At 65.7% G+C, this 13484-nt stretch overlaps 1 protein-coding gene across 4 annotated transcripts; it reads left to right on the top strand.

The window, feature by feature from the left end:
* Positions 1 to 3140: 3140 nt before the first annotated feature.
* Positions 3141 to 10062, top strand: PPP1R1B (protein phosphatase 1 regulatory inhibitor subunit 1B). 4 transcript variants are annotated; one of them, XM_057399542.1, is made up of 8 exons: positions 3145 to 3570; positions 4677 to 4821; positions 6047 to 6069; positions 6903 to 6969; positions 7114 to 7242; positions 8647 to 8712; positions 8806 to 8937; positions 9720 to 10062. In XM_057399542.1, the coding sequence occupies exons 2-8, from the start codon at positions 4788 to 4790 to the stop codon at positions 9806 to 9808; spliced, it is 540 nt and encodes a 179-aa protein (XP_057255525.1). In that variant the 5' UTR covers positions 3145 to 3570; positions 4677 to 4787; the 3' UTR covers positions 9809 to 10062. The 4 variants fall into 4 exon arrangements, with proteins under 4 accessions (XP_057255523.1, XP_057255525.1, XP_057255522.1 ...); XM_057399539.1 differs by having other exon boundaries at positions 3148 to 3570; positions 4761 to 4821; XM_057399540.1 differs by lacking the exon at positions 8647 to 8712 and having other exon boundaries at positions 3141 to 3570; positions 4761 to 4821.
* Positions 10063 to 13484: the final 3422 nt, after the last annotated feature.

The raw sequence follows: 13484 nt of genomic DNA, 5'->3' as shown, positions 1-13484 counted from the left end.
TAAACTGAGGCACGGCCCCCAGCAAGAAGGGACCCCCGCGTGGCCACGTCCTCTCCTTCCTTGGGGTCTCAGGCTTGTCCCCCCCCCTCGTCCCCCGTCCCCCCCGCTATGGTTTGACCTATTCAGACCGCCCAGACTCCCCCAAACCAGATGGGGGAGCGCATCCCAAGGTGATGTCCCAGGACCCCCCCCCCGATGCCCCCATGGCAGCACCCCGGGGTGTGAGGCTTGGCATGGGCCGGTGGCCGGTGGCTGCCAAGCGGGATGGCTCCAGCCATGGTCACCCCGTGCCAAAGCCCTTGAGCCCGTGCCCAGGCCTGTGCTCGCCGTGTGGCTGTGCCAGCGCCGCGGTGACCCTGCCAGCACCGGCAACGGCATCTGCCGGTGGCACCGGGACCAGGCCCAGAGGGAGGGGGACAGGAGGACACAGACCCCTGATGGCCCCCGTCCTCGTGGTGCCAGCACCACAGGGACGCATCCTCTCCTTGCATCAGGGTCACCATTGCGGTGGGGTGCAGACCCCAGCCCTACAGCGTAGAGGGGATGCCAGACCCCCCCCCCAGTGCCACCATAGGGGTGGCCACGTCCCCAGCCACCCCAGTGAAAAAACCCATTTGGGGGGGGTCGCCCCCCATGCCTGTGGCTGGGGGGGTACCAGCAAGGAAGGGGTTAAGGTCCCTGCCGCCCCCCCCCCCCGGCGTGTTCCCACGCGTGTTCCCATTGCCGGCACCTCCTCTGCAGCCGGGGGGGGGCTGCACCCACAGGGGTCCTGGGGTGCGATGGGGGCTCGGGGGGGACACCCGGAGTGATGGGCACTGAAGGGGGGACCCGGCACCCACTGACCCACCCCCCTAAGCCTCGCCCTTCCCCTTAGCCCCGCCCCCTCCGGTGCACAGGCTCCGCCCCCCCCCCCCCCCCCCCCCCCCCGACACTCACCTTTCAGACCCAACGATCGATGTCTCTGTGTCTTCTTGTCCTCACTGCTCTCCGGCCCCGCAGTACCTCGTGTCCCCCCCCGTGTCCCCCCCGTGTCCCCCCACAGTGCCCTGTCCCCACAGTGCTCCATCCCCAGGGTGTTTGTCCCAGTGCCCCATCCCTGGGGTGCCCCAGCACCACGATGCTCCATCCACTGTATACCCTGTCCCCACCATGGTCCACCCCTGTGCCACCCCATCCCTGTCACCCCATCCCCATGCCACCCCATCCTTATATCACCTCATCTTTATGCCACCCCATCCCCACAGCACCTCATCCCTGTCACCCCATCCCCTCTGCCACTCCATCCCTGTATCACCTCATCCTTATGCCACCCCATCCCCACAGCACCTCATCCCTGTCACCCCATCCCCTCTGCCACTCCATCCCTGTATCACCTCATCCTTATGCCACCCCATCCCCACAGCACCTCATCCCTGTCACCCCATCCCCTCTGCCACTCCATCCCTGTATCACCTCATCCTTATGCCACCCCATCCCCACAGCACCTCATCCCTGTCACCCCATCCCCATGCCACCCCATCCCTGTCACCCCATCCTTATATCACCTCATCTTTATGCCATCCCATCCCCGCAGCACCTCATCCCTGTCACCCCACTCCATGCCACCCCATCCCCTCTGCCACCCCATCCCTATGTCACCACACCCTTACGCCACCTCATCCCTGTCACTCCATCCCTCCATCACCACCGCCGCCCCCCTGACACCGCGGCCCCACAAGTCCGGTGATGCCGTTGCTGCCCCCGATGGGTGCAGGCTCCGGCTCCTGTCACCGGTGAGGAGCGAACTCCTCGTCCTGAACCTGCTGCTGCTATTTTTACTGTCTCTGCAGGAGGATGCGCTGCCGCAGCCCCCGCCACGACGCACGGGGATGGGCACGGGCACGGCGCACACCCCACACACCCCCCCCCCCCCCCCGCTTTCGGTGTGCCCTTGCCCCGGTGCCCATGGGATGGACGGGGCTGAGCCGGTGGGTAAGGAGTGACCGTGCCCGGCACACGCGGCCCGGCGCTGCGTGACGGGGAGGGCTCCGGTGCCGGGCCCGGTGCGGTTCCCCACGTGCCCCGGCGGGTGCGCGGCTGTGTGGGTGCGGGCGCGGGCGGCGTGCGCCGATCCCGGGGGGCTGCGGGTGCTGCCGCTGCCGCAGCGCAGGGAGGGGAGGGGAGGGGGCCCGGCCACCCCCTCGCTCCGTGTCTTCGTAGGCGGCAGGAGCGGGAACGGCAGCGGGATGGGAGCCTGGGAACCTGTTGCCATAACGACCCCGGTCCCGCGATGGGATGGCGGGATGGGGATGAGGATGGAGACGATGCTCCGGAGCATCGCATGTGGTCAGCCTGGCCAAGGGGGTGACCGAGGGACCTCACGCCTTGTCCCCCCCGCTGCCCCGAGGTTGGCAGCGCCATGTGCAGGGCCGGCTTTGCCACGCTGTGCCGGAGGAGGCTGCTCCGTGGCACGGTGCCGCTCGGGTAAATATTTTGCTGGAGCAGCGGTTGCTGGCCCGCGGCCACCCGCAGCCCTTGGAGCACCGGGAGATCCGGGGGCCGGAGCCAGCTCCCGGCTCCCTCTTCCTCGTTCCTTCTTGGAAGCGGCTTCCTCAACGCCACCGCCCCGGCCTTGTCCCCCCGGCCAGGACACCCCGCGATGGGGCAGGAGCCACCGCGCCCGGCCCCGGCGCTGCGCCCACGGGTGCCCTCCGGCAGCACCGCACCGGCCCCCGGTGCCGAGCGGTGGCCGGGCTGGAGGCTGTGCCCCGGGGGGACGGAGGGACCGGGGTTGGGAGGCCGAGACCTCCCCTTCCCAAGGGGGAAACTTTGGGTTTGGTGGAATTTTCCACCAGGAAAACGGCGCAGGGCCGGCTGAGGGCAGAGTCCTCTGGCCCTGGCACGCCCCGTGCGCCGGGGCTGTGGCTGGCGGAGGTGCAATGGCACGGTCGGGGTGTCCCAAGTCCCCATGGATATCCAGCCCCTGGGAGATCCCAGCCCTGCCTGAGCCGTGTCCCTGGCCCGTGTGGAACAGAGCAGGCTGGGCCCGAGGGGGGGATGTTTTCCTGCAGCCCACCCAAGGGTGTAAATGGCCGTGCCCCTGCCCCCTGATTGCAGCTTGGTGGGGTAACTGAAGCACCAGGAATGGGGACTCACGTGGAAGCACCTATTCCCGTCCCATTCCCATCGCTGTCCCATCGGGAGACACCCCGTTGGCAGGGAAGGGGTTAAGGTCCCCCCACAGCTTGTCTGAACCCCCCGAGGGGCTCCCCAAGGGCTCATTACCTCGGCCTCAGCCCCCCTGCCCCGGGAGGGGGGAGATGAATAATTCAGTGCTTGGTAGGAGATGTGTCCTCCCTCCCTCTCCTTCCTCCTCCTCCTCCTCCTCCTCCTCACCGGCTCTGCTTTCCCCACCTCCCGCCACTCTCAGTCCTCGCCGTACCGGAGCCCCGGGTGCTACCGAACTCCCTGCTCGGTACCGGTGGCTGAGACCCCCCGACAGCGGTGACCATGGACCCCAAGGACCGCAAGAAGATCCAGTTCTCGGTCCCGGCCCCCCCCAGCCAGCTGGACCCCCGCGCCGTGGAGATGGTGAGGGGACACAGCGGGGTATGGGGGCACCCCGGGAGTCCCTCGGCACCCCCGAGGTCGCTGCAGTGACGAGGGACCCCCGGTGTGACCGGGAGGGATGGGGAGGGGGCAACGAGGGAGCCCCAAGGTACCGGGTCTTGAAAGAGGATGGGGGCAGAGTGGGACAGGAGGGATGGGACTGGGGGATCGGAGGGGGCAGGAGGGAGGGAAGGGACCGGGAAAGCGGGACGAGGGGGATCGGACGGGACAGGACAGGGATGGAGGGGACAGGAGGGAGGGGAAGGGACCGGGAGAGCAGGACAGGGGGGATTAGAGGGGACAGAAAGGACGGAACGGGATTGGGAGAGCAGGGTAAGTGGGATCGGAGGGGATAGAGGGGACAGGACACGGAACGGGAGGGACAGAGGGGACAGGACTGGATGGGGGGGGACAGGATGGGACAAGGGAGAGACGGGGACGGGACTGGGGAGCTCCGAGGTACCTGTGTGAGCTGCGGAACCGCTGAGGGAGAGTTGTGCAGGGGGACAGGGATGGGGCAGGGATGGGACAGAGGGGACAGAATAGGGACAAGGATGGGGGAGAGGGAAGGGATGGGACGGAGGGGACAGGAGAGGGAGAGGGATGGGACCGAAGGGACTGGAGAAGGACAGGGATGGGGCCGAAGGGACAGGAGAGGGACAGGGATGGGGCCGAAGGGACTGGACAGGGACAGGGATGGGGCCGAAGGGACTGGACAGGGACAGGGATGGGGCCGAAGGGACTGGACAGGGACAGGGATGGGACCGAAGGGACTGGACGGGGACAGGGATGTGGCCGAAGGGACAGGAGAGGGACAGGGATGGGACCGAAGGGACTGGACGGGGACAGGGATGGGGCCGAAGGGACTGGACACGCTGGGGGACTGTGCAGTCACTGTTGTACCCAGCCCAAGGGGACGTCCCAGGCACACGCCGGACCCAGAGCCCTCACGGAGGGACCGGGCAGGGGCTAGAGGGGACTGGGGACATCGTGGGGACCCCGGGATGGGGCCACGGCCCCACACGGTCCCTGCCAGCACCCGTGCTCACATGCATGCACATACATAGACACGCATGACACACGTGCAGGCGTGTGCATGGGCCCTTGGCCCCGGGGTGCAGGGGACGGGCACGCTGCGTGTCCCCAGCCGGTGACACCCCGCTGTGCCCCAGATCCGGCGGCGGAGGCCCACACCGGCCATGCTCTTCCAGCTCTCCGAGCACTCATCCCCAGGTGAGCAGCGCAGCGGCCGGGAATGGGACACGGGACAGGGATGGACGTGGTGGCAGGGGACAGCTGGTGTCACTGATAGGATGTGGTGGCAGGGATGGGATGCGGTGATAAGGATGGGGTGTGGTGTCATGCACGGTGTGAGATACCCGGGATGGGACGCGGTAGCGGGGAGGGAGCGCGGTGCTGGGATGGGATGCGGGTGTCACCTATGGCTTGGGACATCAGGGATGGGGCATGGTGGCAGGGAGGGGGTGTGGTGTCACATAGGGAATAGGGTGGCAGGGACGGGATGGGGCGGCAGGGACGGGATGGGGTGTCGCATAAGGAATGGGGTGGCAGGGACGGGATGGGGTGGCAGGGATGGTATGCGGTGTCGCATAAGGAATGGGGTGGCAAGGACGGGATGGGGTGTCGCATAAGGAATGGGGTGTCAGGGATGGGATGCGGTGTCGCATAAGGAATGGGGTGGCAAGGACGGGATGGGGTGTCGCATAAGGAATGGGGTGGCAGGGACAGGATGGGGTGTCGCATAAGGAATGGGGTTGCAAGGACGGGATGGGGTGGCAGGGATAGGATGCGGTGTCGCATAAGGAATGGGGTGGCAGGGACGGGATGGGGTGTCGCATAAGGAATGGGGTGGCAAGGACGGGATGGGGTGGCAGGGATGGCATGCGGTGTCGCATAAGGAATGGGGTGGCAGGGACGGGATGGGGTGGCAGGGATGGTATGCGGTGTCGCATAAGGAATGGGGTGGCAGGGATGGGATGGGGTGTCGCATAAGGAATGGGGTGGCAGGGATGGGATGGGGTGTCGCATAAGGAATGGGGTGGCAGGGATGGGATGGGGTGTCGCATAAGGAATGGGGCGGCAGGGATGGGATGGGGTGTCGCATAAGGAATGGGGCGGCAGGGATGGGATGGGGTGTCGCATAAGGAATGGGGTGGCAGGGACGGGATGGGGTGGCAGGGATGGGATGCGGTGTCGCATAAGGAATGGGGTGGCAGGGACGGGATGGGGTGTCGCATAAGGAATGGGGTGGCAGGGACGGGATGGGGTGTCGCATAAGGAATGGGGTGGCAGGGACGGGATGCAGTGGCAGGTCCCTGGTGGGCAGGTAACCCTTGGAGCAGGGGTCTGGGGGTGGCAGGGACCTGCCTGGCTCTGCTGGGTGCCATCAGCCCCTATCCCATTCACTCTTCTCTCCCCATTGCTGCCACCGACCCAGAGGACGAGTCCCTGCCCTACCAGGTGAGTGGCACAGGGACACCCGGGGCAGCCCCGCTCCCCATCCCAGGGCACCGGGGGGTTATCAGGGCCCAGTTTGGCTCCACGCTTATCGGTTCCCTGCCCGGCACCGGCACCCGGCGCTGGCACTGCGGGGACGGGGACACGGAGCCCAGACAGGCTCTGGTGTTTGGCTGCGGTCAAACAGCCCCGTGACCATCACAGGGACACCACAGAGTGCTGGGGTCTCCATCATGGGGCCCCCAATGCAGGGTCCTCATTGACACTGGATCCCCATTGCAGGGTCCTTATCGCTGGGGAGGGTCCTTATCGCTGTCAGTCTTGGGTCTCCATTGTGGGACCCCCATCGCAGCATCTCAATCCCAGAGTCCCCATTGCAGGATCCCAATCACAGCATCTCCATCGCAGGGTCCCCATTGCAGGTCCCCCATTGCAGCATCTCCATCCTGGGGTCCCCATTGAGGGATCCCCATCACAACATCCCCATCCTGGGGTCCCCAGTGAGGGATCCCCATCACAGCATCTCTATCCTAGGGTCCCCATTGAGGGATCCCCATCACAGCATCTCTATCCTAGGGTCCCCATTGAGGGATCCCCATCACAGCATCTCCATCCCTCGGTCCCCCCTGCAGGATGCCCATCACAGCATCTCCATCCCGGGGTCCCCAGTGAGGGATCCCCATCACAGCATCTCTATCCCGGGGTCTCCATGGCAGGACCCCCATTACAGCACCCACCTCCCCATGGGGTGCCTGGCTCCCCTGGGTCCATGGTGACCCCTGACATGGGACGGGGACACACCGGGACCCCATTGCTGATGCCATTCCCTCCCTCAGCGCGAGAGCTGCCTGCTGAAACCAAAGAGGACCAACCCGTGTGCCTACACCCCACCCTCGCTCAAAGGTACTGCATGAGCCGTGTGAATGGGGAAACTGAGGCACGGGGCTGTGCGGGGTGGGCTGGGGGCACCAGGGGCTCCCCACACCTCTCTGGGTGCTCCATGGGGAGACACCAGTGCTCCCAGTGCCAACACTGGTGCCTCCCCAGCGGTGCAGCGCATCGTCCAGTCCCACCTGGAGGGTGGCCTGGCCGGGGGGGACAGCTCCGATGGGGAGGCCGATGATGGGGAGCATGAGCTGGCCCGTGCCTGCGACCCCGACAGTGCCCTGGAGCCTGGTGAGCGGGATGGGGATGTGGGGGTCTGGGGGACATGGGGACAGGGGCGCTGAAGCCTTGGGGTGTGGGGATGGGGATGTCAGATGCTGGGGGACGTGGGAATGAGGATATTGGATCCTGGCGGACATGGAGACAGGAATGTTGGATCCTGGGGACATGGAGTTGGGATTTCTGGAGCCCAGGGGATATGGGGACAGGGATGGTGGATGGTGGGGGTCATGGGGATGGGGATGTTGGATACTGGGGGTCATGGGGACGGGGATGTTGGATACTGGGGGACACAGGGACGGGGATGTTGGATACTGGGGGACACAGGGACGGGGATGTTGGATACTGGGGGACAAGGGGACGGGGATGTTGGATATGGGGATGGGGGACACGGGGAGGGGATGTTGGATGCTGGGGGACACGGGGACGGGGATGTTGGATGCTGGGGGACACAGACATGAGGATGTTGGATACTGGGGGACACGGGGACGGGGATGTTGGATGCTGGGGGACACAGACATGGGGATGTTGGATGCTGGGGGACACAGACATGGGGATGTTGGATGCTGGGGGACAAGGGGACGGGGATGTTGGATGCTGGGGGACACAGGGACGGGGGATGTTGGATGCTGGGGGACACGGGGGACGGGGGATGGGGATGTTGGATGCTGGGGGACACAGGGATGTTGGATGCTGGGGGATGTTGGATACTGGGGGACATGGGGATGGGGATGTTGGATGCTGGGGGACACGGGGACGGGGATGTTGGATGCTGGGGGACACAGACACGGGGATGTTGGATGCTGGGGGACATGGGGATGGGTATGTTGGATACTGGGGGACACAGGGACGGGGATGTTGGATACTGGAGGACACGGGGAAGGGGATGTTGGATACTGGGGGACACGGGGATGGGGATGTTGGATACTGGGGGACACGGGGACGGGGATGTTGGATGCTGGGGGACACAGGGACGGGGATGTTGGATGCTGGGGGACACAGACATGAGGATGTTGGATACTGGGGGATGTTGGATGCTGGGGGACACGGGGACGGGGATGTTGGATACTGGGGGACGTGGGGACGGGGATGTTGGATGCTGGGGGACAAGGGGATGGGGATGTTGGATGCTGGGGGACGTGGGGACGGGGATGTTGGATGCTGGGGGACACAGGGACGGGGATGTTGGATGCTGGGGGACATGGGGATGGGGATGTTGGATGCTGGGGGACACGGGGACGGGGATGTTGGATGCTGGAGCCCAGCGCTGCGGGGCCGGGTGCCACCATCCCCTGTAGCCCTTGGGGCGAGGGTGGGTGCGCGGGGGGAGCAGAGGCGCGTCCGTGCCCCGCGGGGCTGCGGCGGTGCCGTTCGCGCTTCCCTCTGCCCTCGGCTCATCCGCGCCCGCCCGAGCAGCGCCCGGGAGCCAGGCCCGAGCGGAGCGGAGCTACTTCAGCGGCCCCAAGGCTCACAAGCGGAAAGGTAACGGGATGGGGCCGGGGAGGAGGCGGGAGGGGGCCGGGGCCGGCGCTCGGGGCCCCTGCAGCCCGGTCACCCCGGAGCCGGGTCCCGCAGGCGGGCAGAAGGTGTCGTTCGCCGGCGGCATCGAGGAGCGCGGCCAGGACCTGAAGTCGCTGACGGTGTCCGAGATCCCGGAGGATCCCGAAGGACTGGAGGAAGAGGAAGAGGAGGACGGCGGCACCGGGGGTATGTGGGGTGTCAGCTCCTCCTGCCCCTGGTGTCTCCCTCTGGTGCTGGTGGTGCCTGACCCTCTGCCTGTTCATCCCCCCTTCCATCCCTTCATCCATCCATCCATTCATCCATTCGCCCATTCATCTGTCTGTCCCTCCATCCCACCCTCCATCCCACCCTCCATCATCTAACCTTCAATCCCTCCATCCTTCCATCCATCCATCCCTCCATCCATCCCTCTATCCATCCATCCATGCGTCCATCCATCCCTCCATCATCTATCCTTCAATCCCTCCTTCCCTCCATCCCTCCCTCCATCCATCCATTACCCCTCCATCCATCCCTCCTTCCATCCCTTCATCCATCCATCCATCCATTCATCCATTCGTCCATTCATCTGTCTGTCCCTCCATCCCTCCATCCCACCCTCTATCCATCCCTCCATCATCTAACCTTCAATCTCTCCATCCTTCCATCCATCCCTTCATCCCTCCCTCCATCCATCCATCCATCCATCCATCCATCCATCATCTATCCTTCAATCCCTCCTTCCCTCCATCCCTCCCTCCATCCATCCCTCTATCCATCCATTCACCCATCCATCCATCCCTCCATCCATCCATCCCTCCATCGCTCCCTCCATCCATTATCCCTCCATCCCTCCTTCGCTCCCTCCCTTCCTCCCTCCCTCCATCCATTATCCCTCCATCCATCCCTCCATCATCTATCCTTCAATCCCTCCATCCCTCCCTCCCTTCCTCCCTCCCTCCATCCATTATCCCTCCATCCATCCCCAGAGCGGCGACACGTCGGCTTCGCCGAGGTTCCATCTCGCCCCATCGGCACCGAGCGCCATTCGCCCACCTACCCCCTGGGTACCAGTTAACCGGCACCGGGACCCAGCACCCCCCCGGCTGCAGCAGCTTCACCGGTGCCCCCCCTTGCCCCATTGCCCCCCATCGCCCCACTGCTGCCCTGCCTGCGCTTCGTGTGCTGCCCCACACATGGCCACGGCCACCACGCTTCGCACTGGGGGGTCCCACGCGAGGGGCAGGGACCCCGCCGGGGGGCTGGTGGGGGGGACCCCCCTGCCCCACATCGAGCTGAGCCCCCTGCCCGCAATAAACGGCTGTACAGAGAGGATGGAGCCTGGTCTGGCGGGGGGGGCTGCGGCCATGGGGGGGGGGGGGTCTGACCCCCGGGTTTTGGGTGGTCTGGGCATCGGTGGGGCGAGAGCAGGGAGCTGTGGGGCAGGGCTGTGGGTCAGATACCGGTGCCCCATGGACACCCTCCCTCTCTCACAGGAATGGTCTCTCCCAGCCCCACTGATCCCCACCATCTTGTGAGGAATGGTCCCTCCCATCCCATTGACCCCCTCTGGAGAGGAATGGTCCCTACCAGCCCCACTGATCCCCCCCCCCGGCAGGGAATGGTCCCTCCCAGCCCCACTGATTCCCCCCCCCGAAAGGGAATGGTCCCTCCCAGCCCCACTGATCCCCCCCGGGAGGGAATGGTCTCTCCCAGCCCCACGGATTCCCCCCCCTCCGAAAGGGAATGGTCCCTCCCAGCCCCACTGATCCCCCCCCCCCCTCTGAAAGGGAATGGTCCCTCCCAGCCCCACTGATCCCCCCCCCCGAAAGGCAATGGTCCCTCCCAGCCCCATTGATTCCCCCCCCCGAAATGGTCCCTGGTCCCTCCCCCTCCCAGCCCCACTGATCCCCCCCCTCTGAAAGGGAATGGTCCCTCCCAGCCCCACTGATCCCCCCCCCCCCCCGAAAGGGAATGGTCCCTCCCAGCCCCACTGATCCCCCCCCTCTGAAAGGGAATGGTCCCTCCAGCCCCACTGATCCCCCCCCCCCTCTGCGCAGCCTCGCTCTGGCGCTCCCCTCCTGGGGTCAGAGGTGGCAGCGGCGCCGGAAGTTGCGTGTGCCGGGGTCAGCTTCCGGCGGGGCCGGCACCGGGCGGCGGCAGGGACCGGGAGCGGGGCCTGCACCGGGCATGGGGCCTGCACCGGCGAGTACCGGGGGGCGGGGCGGGGCTGGGGCCGGGTCTGGGTCTGGGGGCCTTGGAGCCGGCGACGGGCCCCGGAGCGCGGCCGTTCCCGGGGGTGGGGGGGGTGTCAGCGGCAGCTCCGAGCGGGGACAGCGGGGGGGGGGGGTCGCGGCCGTGCCGGTGATCTCCGGTGTCGCGTTGTGATGTGGTCACGGTGCTGCTCTGGGTGTCTGCGGAGCGCCTGAGCCTTGGCCCTGTTGACATGGGGCTGGTGGCCACTGGCACTGGGCTGGTGACCATTGACATGGATCTGGTGGCCGTTGACACGGGGCTGGTGGCCATTGACATGGATCTGGTGGCCGTTGACATGGGGCTGGTGACCACTGACACAGGGCTGGTGGCCATTGACATGGATCTGGTGGCCGTTGACACGGGGCTGGTGGCCATTGACATGGATCTGGTGGCCATTGACACGGGGCTGGTGGCCATTGACATGAGGCTGGTGGCCATTGACATGGGGCTGGTGGCCATTGACATGGGGCTGGTGGCCATTGACATGGGGCTGGTGGCCATTGACATGGGGCTGGTGGCCATTGATATGAGGCTGGTGGCCATTGACATGGGGCTGGTGGCCATTGATAGAGTGCTGGTGGCCATTGACACGGGGCTGGTAGCCATTGACGCGGGGCTGGTGGCCATTAACACGGGGCTGGTGACCATTGACATGGGGCTGGTGGCCATTAACATAGGGTTGGTGGCCATTGACATGGATCTGGTGGCCACTGATAGAGGGCTGGTGGCCATTGACATGAGGCTGGTGGCCACTGACATGGGGCTGGTGGCCATTGACATGAGGCTGGTGGCCATTGACACAGGGCTGGTGGCCATTGATAGGGGTCTTGTGGCCGCTGGCACAGAACTGGTGGCCATTGACACGGATCTGGTGGCCACTGACACGGATCTGGTGGCCACTGACATGGGGCTGGTGGCCACTGACATGGGGCTGGTGGCCATTGACACGGGGCTGGTGGCCACTGACACGGGGCTGGTGGCCACTGACACGGGGCTGGTGGCCACTGACACGGGGCTGGTGGCCACTGACACGGGGCTGGTGGCCACTGACACGGGGCTGGTGGCCACTGACACGGGGCTGGTGGCCACTGACACGGGGCTGGTGGCCACTGACATGGGGCTGGTCGCCGTGCAGGTGCGCAGCACTAACAAGGGGCGTGGGGGGCTGTTCCGAGGGGCTGCAGCACCGCTGCCTGCAGCAGGGGCAGCCCCAGGCCCTGGGGCACAGAGGGGCCCCCTTTTCCCTGGGGCTGCTGTGAGCGGTTGCCGGTGGCCCCCTCCAGGGACCGGACTGTGCTGCCCCCGAGGCAATGGCAGTGCCCTTGCTCCTGGCGGTGGTGCCGGGCAGGAGGTGGGATCCCGGCATCTTCGGGTGTGCGGCCCCAGTGCCTTCGTGGCACCACCCTGTGAGGTCCTTAAAGCTCCCCCAGCTCCAACCCCTGCCACAGGCAGGGACCCCTTCCACTGGAGCAGCTTGCTCCAAGCCCCTGTGTCCAACCTGGCCTTGAGCACTGCCAGGGATGGGGCAGCCACAGCTTCTCTGGGCACCCTGTGCCAGCGCCTCAGCACCCTCACAGGGAAGAGCTTCTGCCTAAGAGCTCATCTCAGTCTCCCCTCTGCAGGTTAAAGCCATTCCCCTCGTCCTGTCCCTACATCCCTTGTCCCAAGCCCCTCTCCAGCTTTTCTGCAGCCCCTTCAGGCACTGGAGCTGCTCTCAGGTCTCCCCTTCAGGAGCCTTTTCTCAAGGAATACCGACCAACCCCTGTGTGGAACGGGGCTGTTGATCCCTTGCTTTGCTCCTGTCTTTGTGCTGACCAGTGCCACGCTCTCTGTGGGTTGGGGCTGTTCTAGAGAGTGAGGTTTCTTGTCCCCTCTTCACCCTTTGTGTTTCCAAGGCCTCCCTAAAGCTCAGGCTCTGTGGCCGGGGCCTCTGTAGGGTCTTATCCGTCTCGCTCTGCAGGCGCTGGCAGCCGAGGTGACACGAGCATTAGCTGTTGGAGCTGTCATGTGAGCTCGGAAGACACATTAATAGGAAGTGGGGGCGAGGGAGGAAAGGAGAAGCCGTGTCACAAGATGGAAAAGCTTCTCCCTGGAAGAGGTGGCATTAACATGCAAACGGGTGCTAATGGCAGCCTTGTGATTTGAATGTGAAAGGGTTGGGGATGGGGAAGGGAAGGGAAGGGGGGGTGCCACGGAGGAGGTGCTGGCACTGGGGCTTTGCAGGGGCTGCTCTGGCCTTTCCCCCGGGGACAGGATGAGCCTCAGCACCAGGGGCTGTGCTGCGGGGACCCTCCTGGGTGCTGCTGCTCGGTGCGGCCTCAGGAGCTCGCTGTCTCTCGCACTGCTTCCCGCTGGGGTTCGCTGCTGATGCTGGCATCACCTCTCCCCTCCTGCTTCGCCCTTGAAGCTTCTCCCTCCTAAAGGACTCTTCTCCCTGCAAGCAGGGGCTCTCACCACCAAAAAGAACCCAAATCTGCCCTGGGAGGCTCGAGAACGCC

This window comes from Pezoporus wallicus, unplaced genomic scaffold (genome assembly GCF_028554395.1).
Source record: "Pezoporus wallicus isolate ANWC-B61680 ecotype Strahan unplaced genomic scaffold, APGP_CSIRO_Pwel_v1 contig_9178, whole genome shotgun sequence".
NCBI lineage: Eukaryota > Metazoa > Chordata > Aves > Psittaciformes > Psittacidae > Pezoporus > Pezoporus wallicus.
This window is presented reverse-complemented; position numbering and strand designations above follow the sequence as displayed.